Source organism: Malurus melanocephalus, unplaced genomic scaffold, assembly GCF_030028575.1.
Source record: "Malurus melanocephalus ecotype Western Australia unplaced genomic scaffold, MMel_1.1 scaffold_0, whole genome shotgun sequence".
NCBI lineage: Eukaryota > Metazoa > Chordata > Aves > Passeriformes > Maluridae > Malurus > Malurus melanocephalus.
The window spans coordinates 10,741,184-10,761,720 of NW_026623232.1; the positions used below are offsets into that span (position 1 = coordinate 10,741,184).

A 20,537-nucleotide genomic window follows, 5' to 3' on the forward strand; every position below is an offset into this window, starting at 1 on the left:
RCAACACCTGAACACTGTCCTCTGCATCAGAAACAGCACAAACTTGGGCACACATTTTTCCTCAATTAATGTGTCTGTGTGAAATCGGGACTTCCCAAAAAACTAAGCAAACCAACAGTGCCAAAAGGCTGATAGGGGGAGAAAATACAATGCTTTCCACCTAAAAAGAACTGGTCAAAATTTTCCCTAAACCGCTCTTACCAATATCCAGCAATGTTTGCTCTGCACACTGCCTCATACCACCAGCTGAAGTAGGAGCAACACGTTTGATTCTGTTCTGCTAATGGCCACAGGAGAAAACAACTGCAGGAATCATCATCAAAACTAGAGTATCATTATCTTGAAATTGTTTACCCTCTCAGGAAATGAAAATTTTATACTTACCTCTGAATAACAAGAAACTCAGATCTTCACTACAAAGTTTGGGGTTAATTATTATTGGGAAACAAAAAGATTTTTCAGGAAGAAATGAAGTCGTAAGATATTCTGGTTTTAGTTTAACAAGATAATACTTTCTTTCCTTTTTAATTGAGCTTCCATGTAGTGCTTTAAGTCACTGCTGACCTGACAGCAAGCCAGGTATTATTTCTCTCTTCTCTGCCAACACTTGTGCCTATTTCCACAATCCCCTTTCCAGSTCAGGACATTATGCCTTGGAAAGTGTAACTACAAAATGCCCATTCTTCTTCTGTTCAGACACTTGCTGCAGAAATTGAGGCAATTCTGAAGTTCAAATATTTTGAGTACAAGCCTACTTCTCACTTCAGAGGAACTAGTTTAAAGTTGAAGTGCCTGTCACAATACTTGGCAGATTCAAATACACAACTGATAGCTGGTCCCAAGCTTTAAGTACCTGGCACCTTATTTGAAGTTTTTGGAGAAGTTGCTAGGTATTGATGGATTCCTTCATAAGCTACAGCAGAGGTTCTGAGATAATTTAATCATCATTTACCTAGAAGCATATCTTTTTATAAGGCTGGTGCAATGACTGGTGCCTTCCTTTACAATTACATTATATAATTGGAAGTGGTAGAAGAGAAAGGGGCAAAAAGGGAAAGCATGGCTAGGAAACCATGACCAAAACAGCTAGAGTGGCTCAAGAATTTGCTCCTGGTCTTTCTCCTAAGCAAAGCAGTCAGATCCTCATGGCATGGGTATATACCACCMCTCCAAAATACAATCAAGCCATGCCAAAGCACTGCCAAAAAAATGCATACAGCATCAGTGCAGCAGGGAAGAGAAACTTAGGGTTGCAACAGATGTTGCAGTTAAAATGAAAAGAGCTGCAAAACTACTCTTCATTTCACACCAAATTGTATAAGTGTAATTAATGATCAGTTTACAAAATAGGCATCAGGCTTTTACGTCATAATTCTTCTAAAATCCTCAGCTGTTACATAATACTTAAGAATGAATTTACATGGGACACTTTGATTCTGAAACACCAATGTTCATTTATCTATCAGGGGCCCAACAGGATAACTTACCACTCTTTTAAAAGCCAAAGTGATTTTACTTACTTTTCAAGATTAGATCAATGCATTTGCACTTTTGTATGTTAGGCCAGTTATAAAGACACTTTCATAAGTCCCTGGAATGCACTGCATTTTATCACAGCAGCAAAGCCACAGGAAAAGTCTTTCTTTCGCTTTTTTTTTTTTTTTTTTTTTTTTTTTTTTTTTTTTTTTTTTTTTTTTTTTTTTTTTTTTTTTTTTTTTTTTTTTTTTTTTTTTAATGCTTGTCTATTTTCCTTCTCTTTGTAAAAGTACAGTACTTTCTGGCATGCTTTTCAAAGCCACTTTTCACAGACCAACACCCCAACAAAGGCAAACCATTTCATCACATTACCGAGTCCTTATTGTGAAGAGAGACTACAGATTTGTCAGTGAAATGCTGAAGTTACTATTCTYTGTTAATAAAATGTGCTGTAATACAGTGCAATGCAAACAGTTAATCCTAGGTACTTTGCAAAACACAGTTAAAATAAGCACATTCTCAGCCGAGGCATTGTCATGCTTTCCAGTGTACTGCAGACATCCCAGCTTCAGTATTAGCAGAGAACACCACCYCATCACCCTCCACCCTGAGTTAGACATGAAAATCTCAAATCCACAGTGGAGCAAAGAATCACAGGTTTTACAGCCCTTTCCACTAAGTCCTGAGAACATGCACAAAGAACAATACACCATGCTGTCAGCTTTGAGAGATCCATTATGCTCGGTGACCCATCAATGCAGAGAATGACTAAGTCTTGACTCCTGGTGCCAAAGACTTCAGATAAAAAAGTGAACCATTCATTTCCAGCCACGACTGCACTTTGTAAAGCATGTGAGGGAACCAACAGCAAAGTATATTTGGCTACTGAAGTTTATTGTGCATTGGTTGGAAATTAAATTTCTTTCTACTGTGATGCCAAAAAAAATCCATTATATGGAGGCACCCACAGATATTTATTCATCTGAGGTTAGCAGGGCTTCATGAAGAAGCAAGAAATACTTAGTATGGATGACAAATCATTCCACAAACATTATAAATCCTTTGAGCAGTAAATATTTCAGGTTTCAAGAGCCAATTAGAAAGGTCAGCATTTATCTTTTTGTYTGTTTCTAGCCTTAATAACTTTTGCTCTCTGCCTGCAGATTAATCATTGAATTGAAAGATATAGAGGTTTATAAATAGGGAAAAAGCCCTACGTATTATAAGAGAGGGTTCAGACTGGACAAAAATTATCTCTACCTGTTCTGGTTTTGATGACTATAGCCTACCTTAATCCAAAATCTAATTATTTGGATTAGATTAGGACAGTGGATCAGTGGATTTTCCTGAAATGCCCAGGCAAGCCACATGCAATTTCATATTTGGGGCACAGGGTTGCATTTCATTTCCAAATCCCTTTTAATTCCACACAGGCATTTGTAACTTCTTCTTCCCATGACAGGAAATATTTGCTCCCCTGCAAAAGTTTAAAACACAAAATCCCTACCTCTGACCTCGTGGAAGAATGTTCTTTGCCTCTCATTGTTATTCACTTGCAGCACCTGAGGTCATTGCAATTACTACAAAGCTGAGAAATTCTACTGTTTTTCAAGCGAAACATTTTGCAGGGGGATTTGTTACTTTTTTTGTTTATTTTTTGAGGGTTTTTTTGAGGTGGTATATGCCTATGTTCATAATAAGGCATAGTAGGCAATAAAATATCTGCAGTAACTATCTTTTCCTGTGCAGGAGATCATTCCACCCAAGATGCAGAGAAAGGGATGTTACACAGAAGCAAGGATGAATACAAATCAGTCATGAATGCACAGGAAGACAGCAAAGAAAGCACAACTGACAAGAYAACCAAAAACATGACTGTCATGTAAATATTTTCTGATTACTAAGGGAACCTTGTTTCTACACCTACAATAAACAGACAATATGATCCACCTATAGCAGGTTTAACTCATCCAAACTSGTTCATGAGTAAGTTTAAGCAGTATCATGGGGAAAAATCATTAAGAAATACATAAAATATTTTAATTCCTACAGAAAATTTTCTTTTGAAATGGATGACTCTTTTCTGTATTCTTGAACGAGATTCTTCCGTATCACACTGTTAATCTCTACCGATTCACAAACATGGCTTTGTTCTTTCCCTGGAATAATGACATCCAAAACGCATTATTATGAACAAAATAAAAACAGTTCTCCCAAAACTACCAACATACACAAGATTCCATTGCTTAAAGAGCGTGTATAATTTGGACTGTTTGCTTCAGTAYAGTTCTTACAGGCTGCACTGAGCAGGCATGCACAACTCACAATTTACTTCCAAAACATCCSCTTAGGAAAAGATCCTGCAAAAGACTTCCTAAATGCTAGTTTGTACACTATGTGTTTTAATTAACATACAGAATAGAAATTACCATTTAGATAAGATAATGCTCCCCAGCCACCCCACCTYTGCATTCTGAAACTCTGCCAGGTTTCTCAGCCCCTCATCCACTCATTATTTATTTCTGGCAATCCTCTGGCAATTATTTCTGGCCTGGTTAGTGTTAATTCAGCTGCACTTGACGAGTTTCTCCAAGGCAGTCTCTTCAATTCCAAACTGCATGAACTACTTAATTTGAGTGCTTCAAATGCCTTAAATAGAGAAAATACTGCAGGAAATTACAGACCTCATACCTGCTTATGTGACTGCCCCGACAGCTGTACGGACAGAGTGATCTGCACACATATGTGCAGCCCCAGCTGCCACTAGAGACACCCAAGGGACGACACCTGAGATATCCTCAGTCTCCTGACAGCAATTTCAGAGTTCACATGCCAGAGTTCAGGAACCCACAGCAGAAGGCATCACTGGGGTTTGAAACATAAAAGCTAGCCCAAGCCTTACACTGCAGCCATGCCTGCAGTAAAGGCTCATATAGATTACTGGAGATAAAAAGATGCACTCTCTAGTTATGGAAGTACTACTGGGATTTACAACCACTTTCCACAGATAATCCATTATTCCCCAGCTCCTTTCTCCACTCCTCGTCATGATATGCATCTTCTCATTTGGCCAAGTGCAAAAGGTCCCTCATCCCCTCTAACACCTACCTATTTCTGGCTCCAGTAATCCCGCAGTAAATGTCCACTATCAGTGAAGAAACCTATGGCAAATTTCCTACCAAACTGAGAGACCATGCATTTYTTCATTCATTGGAGACCCTGTGTCCAAAATGTATGAGCAGATAATTAAAAATTAACAATTTGGAGCATGTTTATAGACTAGGATGGGAATCTTTCTCAAGGTGAATTTTAAAAAGGTATGAAGGAATCAAGGAGGGATCTGCCATCCTGTGGCTCCTGCCACACCTGACAGGCACAGGATTGCTCTGAAGAAGTTGCTCAACTCTCCATTTAAGCCAGTGGTACTGGTGCTCACCCAAACCTAGTAAAAGGGGTGCTTTGTGATTTAATTAGACAATGCTTGGAAGTATTTTGAGAGTGAAAGGTGCTGTCTGTGGTTCAAAGTTGTTACCACAATCCAAATAATTTATCACAATCTAAGTAATTTATCACTCTTGAAAACATTTCATAGTTTTTGAGAATAAAAAAAAAATCCAAGGGGTCCTGTTAAAACATGTTAAATTTAGACACTGGGTATCACAGGGCCAAGGTCCCTCATTTTGATTTTCTGCCATATGCCATACCAACTACAGAAAAGTGCCGCCTGAATAAACTTAGGTATCATATATTTCTGTTACAGTAACAAGCTCATGAAGTCCTAAAAATTGCAAATTGTTTTTCTTGGTAACAGAAACTGACCCAGTGTTTCAATTTCAGTGAACGAAATATTGAGTAATGACACTTGGATGGGCAAAGGCAAAGGGAGCAATTCTCCAACTAAACTAAGTATTCTTTCTTTTAAATCTCAGTACTATCTGAGTAGCTTTTAAACTTATAGAACGGGTGCTCAAGAGTTCCATTTTTTATTATTTTTGAGCACCTAAGATACTGCAATACATGAACTCATTCCATCTCATACAGAATTGACAAGCAGGATGCARAAGTGTGATAGAATTGAATCTAGAATTTCTTACATATACAAACAACAAACCTAACTGAAAGTCATGAAGGTGACAGAACCAAAAACCCCCAAAACGAACTCCACCAACCGAAAGGTGACACACTTAGAAGCCAGAAAATGCTGCATTTCAGTATATTTAAGTAGTCCTCCAAATCTCAGTTTCTAYCATCACTGCACTGAATAAAGCAAGAGACTAATGGGAAAAAACCCCACAGGTTAAGCAATTATATAATAAGAGGATCTGCATCCTAAAGTACACATAACAGGAGAGCTGAATTAAAATTGCAAGGAAAGACACAAGTTTATTTTTTTCCAGCCTATATTTGACTTGTAGGAGACAAATCACTACCAATAGCCAATTAATGTAACTGACAGTCAGTTTTGTCAGTAGAACGCATTATAGCAGAACAGCAGCCTGGCRGGGTTCAGCAAGTCTAGAAGAAATACGACTTGTGAAACCACCATCACAAAGCAGTGCAGTGAAAGCTGGGATGAATCTTTGTGTTGGTGTAATGAGAACAGCATGTCAAAATCTTCACAAACTTCAGCATTTGCTCTGGATTCATGAGAATTAACTAAATCTTGAGTCATTTAAGAAACTTAGCACTTGATGTAAAACTGCTCCCTGCCGGTTCAAGGAATCCAATGAGGGAACAAAAGTACATCTGAATTCTCAGAAAGGTGTTCTAATTCAATTCCAAAGACATTTTTAATACTAACCATAGTTTACTCCTATTATTTGTCCTCAGCTGGTTTCTCCTCTCACAGGTCTCCAGTGTGGATTTTTAAATTGCCTCTTTTCAAAACAGTAGCTACTCACAGGAACAGTGGGATCAAACTGACAGTTTCCTTTTAGAGAGGCCACCTCGCTCTGCCCCTTGAAGGGGCCTCCTGGCAATGACCAGCTGAGGATCACCACCTTCCCCTAAGTGGATGGTGTCCTGGCCAAAGGCAACTGCTGCTTTCCAGCGAGCAAGGACAGCAGGAAACTCTTGTTTATGATTTTGCATGCAGACTACATACCTGAAAGTACTTATGACACAGGCTTTTTTTGCTTCTGAATGACCAAAAGTTATGCCTGCAGGGAGGAACTACAGGCTTCAGCTTACAGGCTTCCTATGCAAAGTCAACAGCATTTCCCTTCCTGATTTTTTTGTTAGCAAACACTGCAGAAAACAACCTAAATGAAAAATCCAGGTGAGCTAAGGTTGAAAGAGATATCTGTAATGTGACAAGTGCCTCAAGTCTTAGGGTGTTGACTGGAGCATGTCAGGCAGTCCCTAACAGCGGTGTAGATGGCTGTTTTAACCAGCACAAATGTACAAGTGGAGGCTTACAACACCWACTACAACTGCCACAGTGATTCACACACTTCATGTCCTTTGATAAGAACAGTCCAACCTTCATCAAATTATTTGTGAAGTAATATATGTATGATAAAAAAAAATGTGTGGAAAGCGAGAGGTTACACATTTACAGACAGGGGCGCTCACAAGTACAGGGCTCAAAATGAAACCAGATCCAGCTCTTCCAAACAAARTTTTCCAAGGTGACATACAGGAAGCCCTGCTGAAGCTCCACTCCCCTCTCGGGATCTATGACAAGGGGCTACAATGCTTGGGTGTGCCCTGAATTGTAAGTTATGGGCTGTTCCAAAAAGTAGTTTTAAGATTCTTTGTGTATTGTCTTGTGTCTATAAAGCTGTCGCTCCCCCGTCAGACTTAGAGAGTACATTCACATAGGATATTATGTGGAAAAGAATTTCAGCTTATAAAACAGGTTTACCAGCTGAATAAAACATCTAGAAGAACTGTAAACTGTTTTTATGTAACTGTGAAGATCTGTTCCCAAGTTACACTTTTTTCCTTATTATTAAACTATTAGTAGAAAATATTATTATTCCACTCAAGGTGCTATCTACATCTCTATTTGTTCAGATAAACTACAAAAAAAGCCACCAAAAACCCAACCCTCCAAAATCCCCAAAAAATAAAACCCTGAGAAAAAAATAATGATGCCTTTAGTTAGACTAGTAGCTCACTAGCATCATCTTAAGCTATTTTACTCAATCTGTAGATTGCTGAACAACTGTTCAGTGGTCTTGTGTACTAGCAAATCACATTCTGAACCTCTAAATTACATTTTCCTCCCCTCGTAAAATAAATACTTAAGATTTCTTGCTCCAGTTAATCAAAGAGAGAGTAAAATACCAGAGAAAAATGCAGGAATGTTTGTTTTATAATCTTTGCTGGCCATCCTCCTAAGAGTGAAAACTCAGAGCTACATGGAAGAGTTTAATGTGTGTCACTCTTCAAGACAAACACCTCCATGTAGACAGAGGAGCATCTCTAAAGATAGCAGTCAAATCATTGAATGTTTACGAAATAAATCATGATACCATGACCTATATGCACTTGCTAGTCTGGCAAAAGAGTAACTGCTGATCCTAGGAACAAAATTTCAGAAGGATTCATTTCAGAAATCTTCCAGTAAATTTGGATCCTGTCCTTCAGAAGTAATTGGAGCCCTGCTAGCCCCATCGTGACTGAACTGAAAAGCCAGGGAGTCGTGACCTTGCAGTACTGTGTGCTCACTAGGTTCTGTCCCCATCTAGTTCTGCCTTGTCTCATTTCTGCCTCTGAGCATTAAGCTGTTCAACAGATGGTATGGGGAAATTAAAGGGTTTGCTGGGTATTTGGAGAATCAATTTGAATAAAAGTGCCTTTCTGTATCAAACTGCCTGCTGAGTACCCATGTCGTACACTTGTCAGCGATTAATCCTGTCCAAAGTACTAAGAACAAGTATCAGTGCTGTATTCTGCACCAGTCATGTCAAACCCTTTACTCAGACACCAATTCACATGTTTGAAGCTTCATCTTTTTACAAATAAGACAGAGGCTTCATTTGCACCGCAAGAGTAGAACGAACTGTATTTGTGCAGATACTGCAAACCATTTAAAGCAACAGCTAAGTTACAGTAAAAGGAATATATCAAAAAGCCAAAAAGCAAAACCAAATAGCCAGAACACCTCATAGACTGACTACAATCCAATAAACTAAATAAAGGTATGAAATTCTTCAATTTCTTAATCAATCATACATCTTGGCCAGCATTTGCGAATTTACTCTTTTAAGCCACCAACCCATTTCTACAAGAAAAACAACATATGTYTGCATACAAAATAAATAAACTGTGTTTAAAAGATGCAAAGCATGGATGTCAAAATATAAAAATGAAAGTATGCAGGAAGTGTCGTTAGTATCTTGATACAAAATATGAATGTATGTAAAAATCAGGACTGGAATTTCCATCACTGCATGAACAATTTTAATTTCAATTTCATCTCATCCTTCTTGCACACTAGAGAGCAGAATGACAGGCTAAACACAGAAATAAATATTGTCAGAGAGAAACGGAATTACCTTTATTGTATATAAGTCCAAGCACTGTGACACTCTGACCTATAAAGAGAAAGGAAACCTGCAGATGAAGAGAAATAACCTATAGATGAAGCCAAATATCTTACAATCCTCTTTCTAAATTGACAGAGGCTGTCCTAAAACAATTTAAAGAAAAGTTGTGTTTTCTACGTTAGCCTTTGATCAGTACTAAATGCATTAAAGAGAKGATAAATTCTTTTTATAATCTAAAAGCCTTACAGACTTTTACACTTGTAAGAAAATGAGTTTATCCCACTCTGCTAATTAGAGAGGACTGTTTTTTTCAAGATCCAGGTRCAACTCCACTTCCTTTTACAAAGGATGCAAGGAAGAAGTGCTGTACACAGCAGGTTCATGTTCACTGTCTGTTGTCTTGGCTGATGTACTTATTGTAGTTTGAAACCTGTAGTATAAAGCACTAGTTACCCTAAAAGATGCCCGAGCTTTGGTTTTGGGGTTTCTGAACACACTGTACTTTTCCTTAAAAAAAAAAAATCCTGCCTCTTTTCCTCTTGCAGTCCCAATTCATTTTCTAGTCTTTTATCAATTTCAGGAAAATYGAATTATAAATTCATAGCTGTAAGAACAAACTGGGCCATTCCAGAGCTCTGCATACTCTCAAGTGTACAGCTGAAGAATTTCTAGTGGTAAGATTTATTCCAATATCTGAAACCAATGGATTTTTTTCACATTTAGCTTAAATAAGGCATACCAGTGAAATGTGCAAGCTGCTGACCACCCAATCAATTTAAGATAGTCTCTACTTTTCTCAACACTTCAAATAAAATTAAGCTCTCCTAGTAATATTCCATTTCTGTTAATTTACCATATTTTTGATGTTTAAGAAATGCCTTGTATATAATCAAGAACTTACCAGCAGATCTCTGACTGGCAGGAAATATGTCAGAGGGGAAAAATTACTGTCAATGTTAACCATGACCGACATTAACATGGACAAGATACAAGAAAACTCAGRAGACACAAACATTGCTTGGACTTGATCACCATCACTGTCCAATAATTTTCTTCTTTTTACTAGTCAGGAAGTTTTGGCTTCCCCAGGGATCCAAAAATATGTGACTGCCCATCATACAAGCAGGTCATAGCAAGAGAGCATCTTAAAAATTCCTAGACCTTCTGTTTTAATTTTCTCAATATAGGTCTGGCACAAGAAATCTGACATGTAGTCAAGGAACAGCCCAACTTGACAACAGCTTTCCCTTGCCCATAGCAATCTGCACATCACCAGAACTGCTCATAGCAACACAACTGCAATATTATTCTTATTTTAGTAATCTCCATGTAAAGCACAGGCTTATGCTTCTCTTGTAGCTGTGCTCTCAAACAGATTAGAAGCCAAGATTGCTTCTAATATCAGCCACCTTCACATTTTAGGAATGCCAAACATTCACAGGCTCTCAGCAGGGAGCATATGCTCCAGCTCATCAACCCAGAGATTTTGATGGCAATAGTCACAATAATTTCACAGTTTCAGAAAATAAATCTTTCCATACTCTACCATTTTCCAAGTCACTATACAAATTTTACCACTAATTTCTAACTGTGACTTGTTCAGAGAATGCCTTCTGTAAAATAGAATCTAACTGGTGGTGGTGTGATACATTCCTTTCAAAGGCCACCTCAATTTCCTGCCCTAAGCCCCAGCCTAGCCAGTAGTGACCTAGCCCCAAATTTCACATGGAGACAAGGTTTGACACCATCTACCGCCACACTTGTCTCTGTATCTGCAGTGATCATATCCAGTACTTCCCAGGTACATGACAGCCCCTTAGGAGATGCTTTCACTGTGCCACCAGGTACCCAATAATGCAAACAATCACAACAGGGAAACAGCCTGCACTCTCTGAGCAGATTACAACTCTTGGCATGGAAAACATTGGAGGATGTTTGGGTAGTCCTAGTAAAGCAGAAAGTCACTCAACAGGAACTTGTCATTTCTCTTGCTCTATCAAGTCTCCATCTTCCTTCACCCAATTGACATCCAAGAGCACCACTGCCAGTTTTCCACTTGTAAGTCACTCCYGTATGTGTGTTTGTGAGAGGAACACTTGGAACAAGTGTCTAGATAAAAGCACCTGCTCTGATGCCTACAGAAGGGTCAGTCACAGAAAATACTTTTCCTAAAAAGCTGAGATCAGCTACTGGSAATTTAAAGGAAGTAGATTCTAGTGCTCAAACTGCAAAGTCATAGCCACATAACCTGCAAGACCAACCTGAAAATAAACKAAGAACAGATCTGAAGCATCCTTGGAGAATTACTACCTATAGGTTGCTTCAGCATTCTGTCAGGGCAAGGATCATTCAGCTCCTCACCTCCTTCATGCTTTGGGGCAATCTCCCTGATATTTTCTTTCCTACACTACAGCAGTTATTGAGGCAACCAGACCAGTGCTGCAGGGACTTGCAGCAACAGCAGTTACTGCCCTCTCTGGTGTGTATTGCAAAGTGATGTTTTACTGCCACCATTCACAGAGCAGTTGGCACTGAAGGTAAAAAAAGATAGTCAGACCTATACCCAGAACCTCTGCCCAAGGTTAAAATACTGTGGCAGGACTTGCTTTGCAGCACTCATCCACACTCTCCAGTTGTCAAGGGAAGTAAACCAAGTAAGTAAACTTCATCTTGACTCATTTAGACGTAATAATTTCAAAAGTCACTATGCAGGACTGTCACAAAGTAAGCAGAGTTATCTGTAAAGATAGCAAAGACACCTATGCAGATATAAAACCTAAATGACTGAGTTTAAACACATTAGGAATTTAASTTATCTTTGTGTACTCTGCAACGTGATCTACCATTACTGAGATCTGTTTGTTTGAGTTCTGTTTTCTTCCTTCTCAACTTCAGAGGCCAAAGGTAGCTCAGAGATTTTGGTCACAGGGAATACAAACAGCCAGAGGTCACATTTCCTTGCTAATGGCTCTAACATCAATGTTAGCAGGACCACACTTCAGGTACTTAATAAATAACAGCTTTTGTCATGTTTTACACACTTAAGAAAAATGGGAATGAAAAGACTCCATAAAAACTGCACAATTTACACAATTTTACCCTACAAAAAACACAGAGCTAAAAATGTCACTCCAAAGTCACCCTTTCTGTATGAAACACTGCAAAATTCAGTTGCTCATTGGGRTTTTTTTATTGACTGTACAGTGCTAAGGCCATTACAAAATTCKCTCACAAACAGGAGTCTTTACCAGCACCCTCAGGACCCGCGAAGCCCCACTAGGACTTTACACACTTTCCCAAACAAAGCAGAGCTCTGCTGTTCAAATTACTCCCTTAGGGACACACTGCACAACCCCTCTGACTTAATTTTACTTCTTCAATAACACTACTGCAAACACACTGAATATTAATAATAAATAAATTATTCAAATATTCAGTCTCTACAGAAGTGCCATGTGAATCATCTTCCTGAACAGGAACTCCTGAAGAGATTGTCAGGTATCCTTCATGTGTGGGGAAATTTAAAAAAAAAAAAAAAAGAAAGTGCTAATTTAAATAATTATGCCATATGAATGAAAAGTGATTTATTTTAACAAGGAGAGAGTAGCTTTGCTGTTAATTCAGTAAGTTGACCCAAACCAAGTCACCAGCAACAGAGCATGACTGCCACCATTGTTTCAAAGACAGTGAAATGGCAGCTCAGAGAAGCAAAAGTTGGAAGACAAAACATGATAATGTCAAAAGGTTTAGTGCTCTGCTGATGAAAGTAACTACATTGGAACTAGACATTCAACGTCACAGATTTCTACACAAAGCAGTAATTTTTCAAGTGTATCTCTCAGAGTGAAGAGTTCAATTGGGGGTAAAGAAAAACAAACCAAAACCTAAAATGCACTTCCCAGCTAAAGCTAACAGACAGTCCTGCTGCTTTTTACCGTTATGTTCCCCCTGTTTAAGGTTCTTCCATCAGTGGATCATTGGAGTATGACGCAGAGCCAATATTCTGTAGACTGAAAGCTCTGGGCAGTGAAAAGCACYGTTATTATCCTCATCTCATAGAGCACAAAACCAAGAAATTATAACCCCAAAGCAAGAATGAAGATTCTTGGGAACATGTGATGCCCAAATATGCATTAAGAAATTAATGTTTAGTTGGATTTGGGCCTTAGAGWAGTGCCCAAGACTATGTTATAGATCACAGCACCTAAATCTACCAATCTTAAGGCTGGATTAACTTGCATTTTATTAACTGGCCTTTTTCTTATGGTCACCATGACATTTATGTATGATATAATATTAAAATTATCTGTAATACATACACTACTTTGCCACTCTTTTTTGTTTGCACCTCTAGGCAGTAGAAGAAATGAACGCATTTCTCTCCAAGGCTGGTTTTCTTTTGAGGTGTGACATGCAATTCTGAAGGTTAAATGCATGTGAGACTTGCTTTAGTTTCTTGTCTTTCAGCTCTCCCTTGTTTCTCCTTCTCCTCAGGCCTGTTAGCAGCAGAAGGTACAGATAACTCGTGCTTTAGGATGGGCTGTATCTCCCCCACATGCATAGGACTTGCACCTGCTTGCAAAGTGGGAAGTGCAGAAGAACTGAACATCCACCAGGAGAAAGAAACCTACTGTGCTTGCAGGGGCTCCTGGGTATTTGTTGGCAGTGTTGACAAAAACATTTCAAATTTTCACATTATTAGAGAGCAAATGCATGTGGCTGCATGCATGCAGGCATCTTCTCCTAGCGAATTTGCTGTCAAGTTTCCTCCTGAAAATAAAAAAACAACTCCTCCCAAACTTCTCCAGAGTAAAAGCTGAGTATCTGGTGCGGGCTATACCTGTCCAAAGAAACCAGGCATTGCTGTTGTTACATTTTTATCYTAATGCCACTATTAACACAAAAACACAGGCTGGATGTCCTAATTTGTAAGAGTGAACATTTCTAATTTAGCTTTTTCAAGGGAATTAAGCAACAAATGCCCCCTTTCTGCCTCCTTCCTGCTGGTTTTCTTTCACCTCAGCGATTGCTTCTATTAATAGCTAGAACTTGGAAAGCTGAAGTCCCAAATCTGCTCTCTCATTTCTTACAAATACTTAATGGAAAATAAATTAAGTGACTTGTTAGGACATTTAAAAGATTCTCAAGCTTATTAGAGAAAAAAAGAGATCTCTGCACAACTGTATAAGCATATTCAAAATAAGCGGGTTCCTCATTTTTTAATGTAGGACATCTCACTTCTGGTCTGTCCACAGTTTATACAAAATAAACTTTCTTATTAGGAATGTAATTTTCTAGCTCAAATAACGCACCATTCTCAACTAAGAATAAAATGATCCACGTACTTCGGCACCTTCCCTAAAGTCTCACATTATGGCCCGGTATCAGATGTCAGCACCCTAAAAGGARCAAGCCACCAACCTGGACTGAAGGCATTACGGGTCAACGGAGTAGCAGTGCCCAGAGTTTCCATTTCTACTCCACAATGAAGTGGAGTCTCCGTCTCACGCTGGTTYTGGTGACACCTGACCCTGGGAGACAGCATCTTCCAACTCCTTCCTGCCACAGCTTCTCACAGCTGGTGTCAGCTACAGCCATGGCAGCTGGACCAAGGCAGAGCAAACACAAACWTACGGGCTGCTGCAAGTATCAGAGAAGAAAGTGTCCTCTCATACAGTGCTTTCCCAGAGGAGAWGAGGACAAGTCATGCCCTTGCTGTGTTCTGGAGTATGAGGATGCATATTCTCTGCAGCTGCTATGAGAAAAAACTAAGCAGCCTTTGAGATCTGGGGAGGGCGATCCCACCTTCCTCAGGCTMCCTCAGCCAACAGGGACCAGAGGCCACATGCAACTCCTCCCATCGTGCATTCCTGGGGGGCAAGTATTTTTCCAATCTTTCGTTCCACCCTCATTAAAAGAGAATCACGGCTGCCAAGGAAAGCCATGCTGTCTGACTTCAATTCGCTGACTTTGGCAATCCAGTTTGCAGGTGTGAATGCAGCTCTGCAGGATCTCTGGTGAAAGAGATCACATCATTGATGCAACATCCACAGGCAGCAGATTTGAACTGTGCTGATTGTCAGAAGAGGGAGTGGAGGGCTGTACTCACACAAGAAAGCAGACACATGATTTGAAACAAACACACAATATGTACAACAACAAGCTACAAAAAACAGCAGAAAAAAGGAAAGTAGCAAGAGCAAAAATCTGTTTTGAGAAGACATCAGAGTCAGGTAAGGCTGAATGTCCAACCTAAATTAAATTCTGCATGGGACTTCTCAAGAAGACCAAACAGCACAGGGATGTAAGGAGCATCCATCACCTAGCAGAATGAGTTCAAGACTTGAAAAAGCACCTAAGCAGGTGACTTACTGAATACAGAGTTACTGGTTAGGGRGTTAATGCTAAGAACAACAGCACTACAATCCTCACAAAAAAAACCTAAGGCAGCCATCTCATATCTAATAAAATCATAGGCAAAAAGAGAACAGCATTCATGTATTTCAAAATTCTTCAAAAAATATAAAGACAGCCAGAAAGTAACAAAGCATTAATCCCGCTCATGTCAAAAACATTAAGCACAGAGAACAGCTAAAATTCATTTTAGCCTTTCTCTTCCTTTGCTATTTTGAGGTACACAGATAACTGTTTTCTCAGTCAYCTTCTCAGAAGAGATATGTTAAACTCTTTACAATGGTTAGGATTATTTTGCCAAATAGTCCTGATATAAAATGAATGGAAACCGGGAGCATCTTACGAGTCTGGTTGGCTAAAAAAAGGACTACTTACATTGTGGAATTTTTTCTCTTCATTCCTCAGACCAGAGAAAGAACATTTTTCTGAACAACTCAGAAGAAATGAAGTGTGAAAGTGCATGTGATATCACATTTACTAAAATTACAGAATTATTCTGTATTATCATCTAGAATGCAGTTAACATTCTTTTCAAACGTAGTAAAACAATTATCAAGTAAAAATTGTTTAAAATCCCTTTGTTACCCAAACYTTTGCCAACCAGAAGGCAGTACTATAACTTGAAACCAATCATTCAGTCAATTTTTCATTCTCCTATTTACATTAAGCTGACCACAAGCACTGGAAAAAGACTTCAGATGGTCATGGAGCAGGTACAGACAAACATCTGCATCTTATCTCACACCTGCCTGCACTGCATCCTCTCCATGGATCTTCTGGAAAAAGATGTTCAGAAGCAGCAAAGTGGTAGATGCACTATTTCCATGCAACCTGCTAAAGCCTACATATTAAAGAGCCTATTGTAGGGAAAATTCTAAAGACAGGAAAGAAAACAAAAAGACAGAAAGGAAGGCTTGGCTGATTAATTTTCTTGCTTTAAAAYTAACTGGGAAGTGCTAGAAGATTACTCTAATGACTTTTTTCTTCATACTCTCTCATCCTTCCAACCTCAGTTGTATCATGCATATTATAGTCCAGATTGTGTTTTCCACTTGAAATGGCAACGCAGAATATCAACTCAGTTGAAGGTCTGTTAGGCTTTGCTAGTTGCTTGAAAAGGCAGTCATCTCTTTCCTCTAGGTCTTTATCATGTTGAAAAGTTTGGAGCTTTTAGATTTTCGCCCCCAATTTGGAAGGCAGAAGAAAGAAGGGGAAAAGAGGGTAGAGAAGTATATTCTTCTTTATTGTGAGAAGGCTTTAAGCAACAACTGGGATAGGAAGGACTACAAAAATAGCTGGTTTTAATTCCTGGTAGCTTGCATCTTAAGAAAAGGTAAAACATTTCTGTCATACAGGCTTGACAGAGCAAGTTTATCTTTTATGAACTTAAAATTACAAAGGCTATGTATGTGCAGATACTTATTTAAAATCAGAATTATTGAAAATGTGAAACAAATCAAGCTCTTTCCCAATAGTTCATTTTGTTATTAAAAAAAAAATCTAGTTCTTCTCATTARGAAGGACTGTAAAAGTAGCAGATCTATCTGCTCAAGACAAAAGCAAAAGCTGCTAAATTCTATACAATTTATACCATCTCCCAGTGTTAAGAAATAATCKGAAAGCTTTAATACATTTAAAATTTATTTAAACAAATTTCAGCATAGACATTAAATAGAATTATGCAAATTCTTAGACATGTGCAAGGATTAACTTGAAAAATATTCTCAGATAAGCTTCAGATGCTGGATTACTTTGGTGACTGGAAGGTAATACTGCCTTGACAATGAATTATTTGCTTGTGTGCCTTRTTGTGAGTAAAGCTCCATCCTAGGTGACTTGGATAAATGTTCCTGAGAACACTATATAGCATTTTCTGTCAGAAGAAAGATCAGATAAGTCTTGGAAACATAAGAATGAACACAAAACTGAGACAATTAATGGATAAATCCTTGCAAARACCATAAAATGATACTCAGTGGTGTAAGTTGCTTTGCACCATGGAGAAACACTCGCAGTCTGGGGACATAGCCTTCTGTGTTCCTAAGACACCTCCATTAAGATGTACGCAATGGCAGAAATATAAACACTCATAATGCTGAAAAATTGTTTCAAGAAGTCTGGTAAGATAGGGCGAAAATTTTCACCTATCAAAACTGCAGTCATATAGTTTCAGTTTATATTATCCATACAATGGAAATTAGATATTTAACACCATTCTATGAATATAAGCACTACTAAACACGGTAGCTTTCTTGWGACAAACACTGTCACTGTTTTCCCCAGTGCAGCATAGCTACCTACCTTCCAGTACTTTTTGCTATCAGCACAATTAAGGAGTAAAGAAAAGGATCTCTCAAAGAACATCCTTGTTTCATCCACAGAGCTAAAAGTGGTATTCCTGGAACATTTCCTTCTGGGCACTCTTTATCCACACAAAGGGAAAAAACCAAAAAGCCACCCTTCACCATATATTAGAGCAAGCAATTTAATGATCTGAGGAAAGAAAAAAAAGCAGCAACTTTCACAGACTACACTCACTGTACGTGGTATATCGTCATTTTCAAGGCACCAGATGCGCGATAAAGGAGACAGGGTAAAGGAAACAAAAAGACATTTGGTTATTTCTTGCCGAGCAAGTATCAAAGAAGTTGTGCAATTTGCAGAAGTTATTTTTCAAGCAGAACAGTTAATCCAAGATGTAGCACCTATCACCTACCTTGTAGAAGGGCTCCATTTCTCTTGAAAAAGGTGCTTCCTGGCCAAATGGGTGGACCTGATGTGCTAAAAGGAATAAGAAACAAGTGTAAAGAAAATCACATTTGCATTTTAAATTGCAATTATAAGTTACTATTTGCATGAATTCTATTTTGTTCTTAAAGCTAATGTAACATCATGACACTTTTGGCTTCAAGCAAGGGTCTAAAATTTCATGTTAAAAATAGGTGAATTTGATACAAGATTGACATTCTCTTCACAAGGAAAAACCTCAGCACAGCACACACCCACACTCTGTTGGAGGAAGAGAGAAAAAAGCAATTTGGAATAAATAATAAAAAAACTCAAATCAACGCCAAAGATATTTACTGAATTCTCAGTACAGCAAAATGTAAGCCCTTTCCCAACGACACSTGCTAAAAACTCAAATATTTTATGGCTTTTACTCAGCCATGACAACATACTGCCCCAGCTAACGTGTCTGCCCAGGCCAGCCCAGCCCAGACRCCGGGCAGTTCTCGTGCTCACCCACGAACCCCCTCGCACGCAGAGGTCCCCTCACAGCAGCAGAAAGCACAGCTCAACACATCGTCTGCCAGCACAAGCACGGACAAATCTTGGCCTTTGCCGTGCGCTTGGAGACCATGGCGGCCCCTGCAGGACCCTGTCAGGYGGTGGCCATGGGGGCACCAGGTACCTGGCAGGTGTCACTGCCCGCCTGAACCAAGGCCCTGCCCCGAAATCAGACAGAGCCAGCTTCCTTCTCCGGCTCACACAGACGCTGGCCAAAGGTGATGGCAACAATATTTCAAGCACAGGAGAGTGAAGAGGAGGTAACACTGGTAGGATCAGCTAAACCTTGTTTTCTTGRATGCCTTGGAGCAGCCCACAGTGCTGTGGGCAATAGACTGTGGAGCATCCGCTCCAACAACCTGCAGTGCTGGTGGGCTGGGGAAGAGGGGAGGCTGTCAGGAAGCTTCCCTGCAGCAGCTGCCCAGCACAACTCGAGATGAGAGAACCGAGSGGAGGCGACCCTGCTCCTGCCCTGCATGTGGAAGGGTGTGGGGCCAAGTTACTCTACATAACCCCCACCATCGCTGCAGGCATGATCTGGGAGGAAAAGCCAGGTGCCCCAATAAAAGGGTGCCATTTTGCCTCCACAGTGGGCATATGTTCAGATCAGCCTCTGAGGACCTGGTCCCTACCACCATCATTGACACCCTCCCTCCTCCCCCCCATTTTCTCTGGAACACAGTTATGAGACACAGTGATCAAAAAAAAAGGCTAAAATGCAAATCCACAGYAGTGTTGAATGGACAGTCCTGATGTGGAGGCTGCCAGAGTGAAATAAGTGGGGGGGTGACCCCAACCCAGCTGAGCCTGTTGAGCCGAGCCAAAAGAAGCCCAGCCAAACCAAGCCCAAAGGAGCGGAGTGGAATGGTTGGAAAGCTGCAGCAACGCCGGGGCTGACCCCTAGCACATCACAGGGGTAGAGATGGTGGCACAGGCATCTGCAAGGAACTGAACCCAGTAGCGCAGCAGTGCGACTCAACTCAGATGACCTAGCTTTTGGGAGGTTTGCTTGTCATTGCTGGTTGTTGTTTTGGCTAGGTGGCAGAAAATGCTATCCACAGGAGTCCCCCCACCATCTCGCCTTTGTTCTAAACTACCACAGGAATGATCACTGGATCGCCTTGGTCAGGGGAAGCCACATGGACATGACCTACAGGGAGTGTCCACCATCCCGTTTTTGTTCTCAGTAGTGAAGACCTTTATTATGGACAAACTACCTTCTCCCTTTGTATATTTTTGGTACTAATGTTGTTGTTATTGTGCATTTCTTATTCTATGGTTTTTTGCTTTCAGTAAATTGTCATCTCAACCCACAGTCTCTGCTCTTGTCCCTCCCTTGCTAAAAAAGATGAAGGAAGGGGAGCGGCTTATTTGGGGTGTGATTTCCTGCTGGTGTTACAAACCACCACCCTCTTTTCCTAATAATGCCACTGACTGCAGTCCTGGTGCATTCTCCTTCCCCTATGGCACAGCCAATCCTCTCCATGGTCTGCAGGTCATGCTGCCCAGAGCAGGAATGTCACCAACACTCCCACTCCTGCTGTGTGGGCARTCCTCAGTGGGAGACCCTACCTGCAGGAGTTCGCTGATGGGATCTGAAGGCTCAGGCACAGTAAGTATTTTAAAATCACAGTACCTGAGGGAAATAACTATTTATTGCAGCATTGTCAAGACACATGGAAGAAGCACACTCCCACATAGTCTTTCCTGTAGACAGCAAACAGGTTTCAAAATCCTTTACAGCTTTCACTGAAATTAGCATCATAAAACTATGCTACCAATATATAAATAATTGCCCGATGCCCAAAGTCAGACACAATTTATAAGTAAGAGACTGAAAATCTTGGAATAAGATTGCTGTAA

At 39.8% G+C, this 20,537-nt stretch overlaps 1 protein-coding gene across 8 annotated transcripts in view; it reads right to left on the bottom strand.

The window, feature by feature from the left end:
• The window catches only part of FOXN3 (forkhead box N3), a 157,794-nt gene that overhangs the window by 44,591 nt on the left and 92,666 nt on the right, over nt 1-20,537 (bottom strand). For 7 of the 8 annotated variants that reach the window (XM_057384688.1, XM_057384770.1, XM_057385182.1 and 4 more), the window contains exon 4: nt 18,103-18,167. In XM_057384688.1, coding sequence (XP_057240671.1) covers nt 18,103-18,167 — 65 coding nt within the window. Of the gene's footprint in view, nt 1-8,981; nt 9,021-18,102; nt 18,168-20,537 lie in introns of all 8 variants that reach the window. The other variant, XM_057385021.1, reaches the window with a different exon arrangement.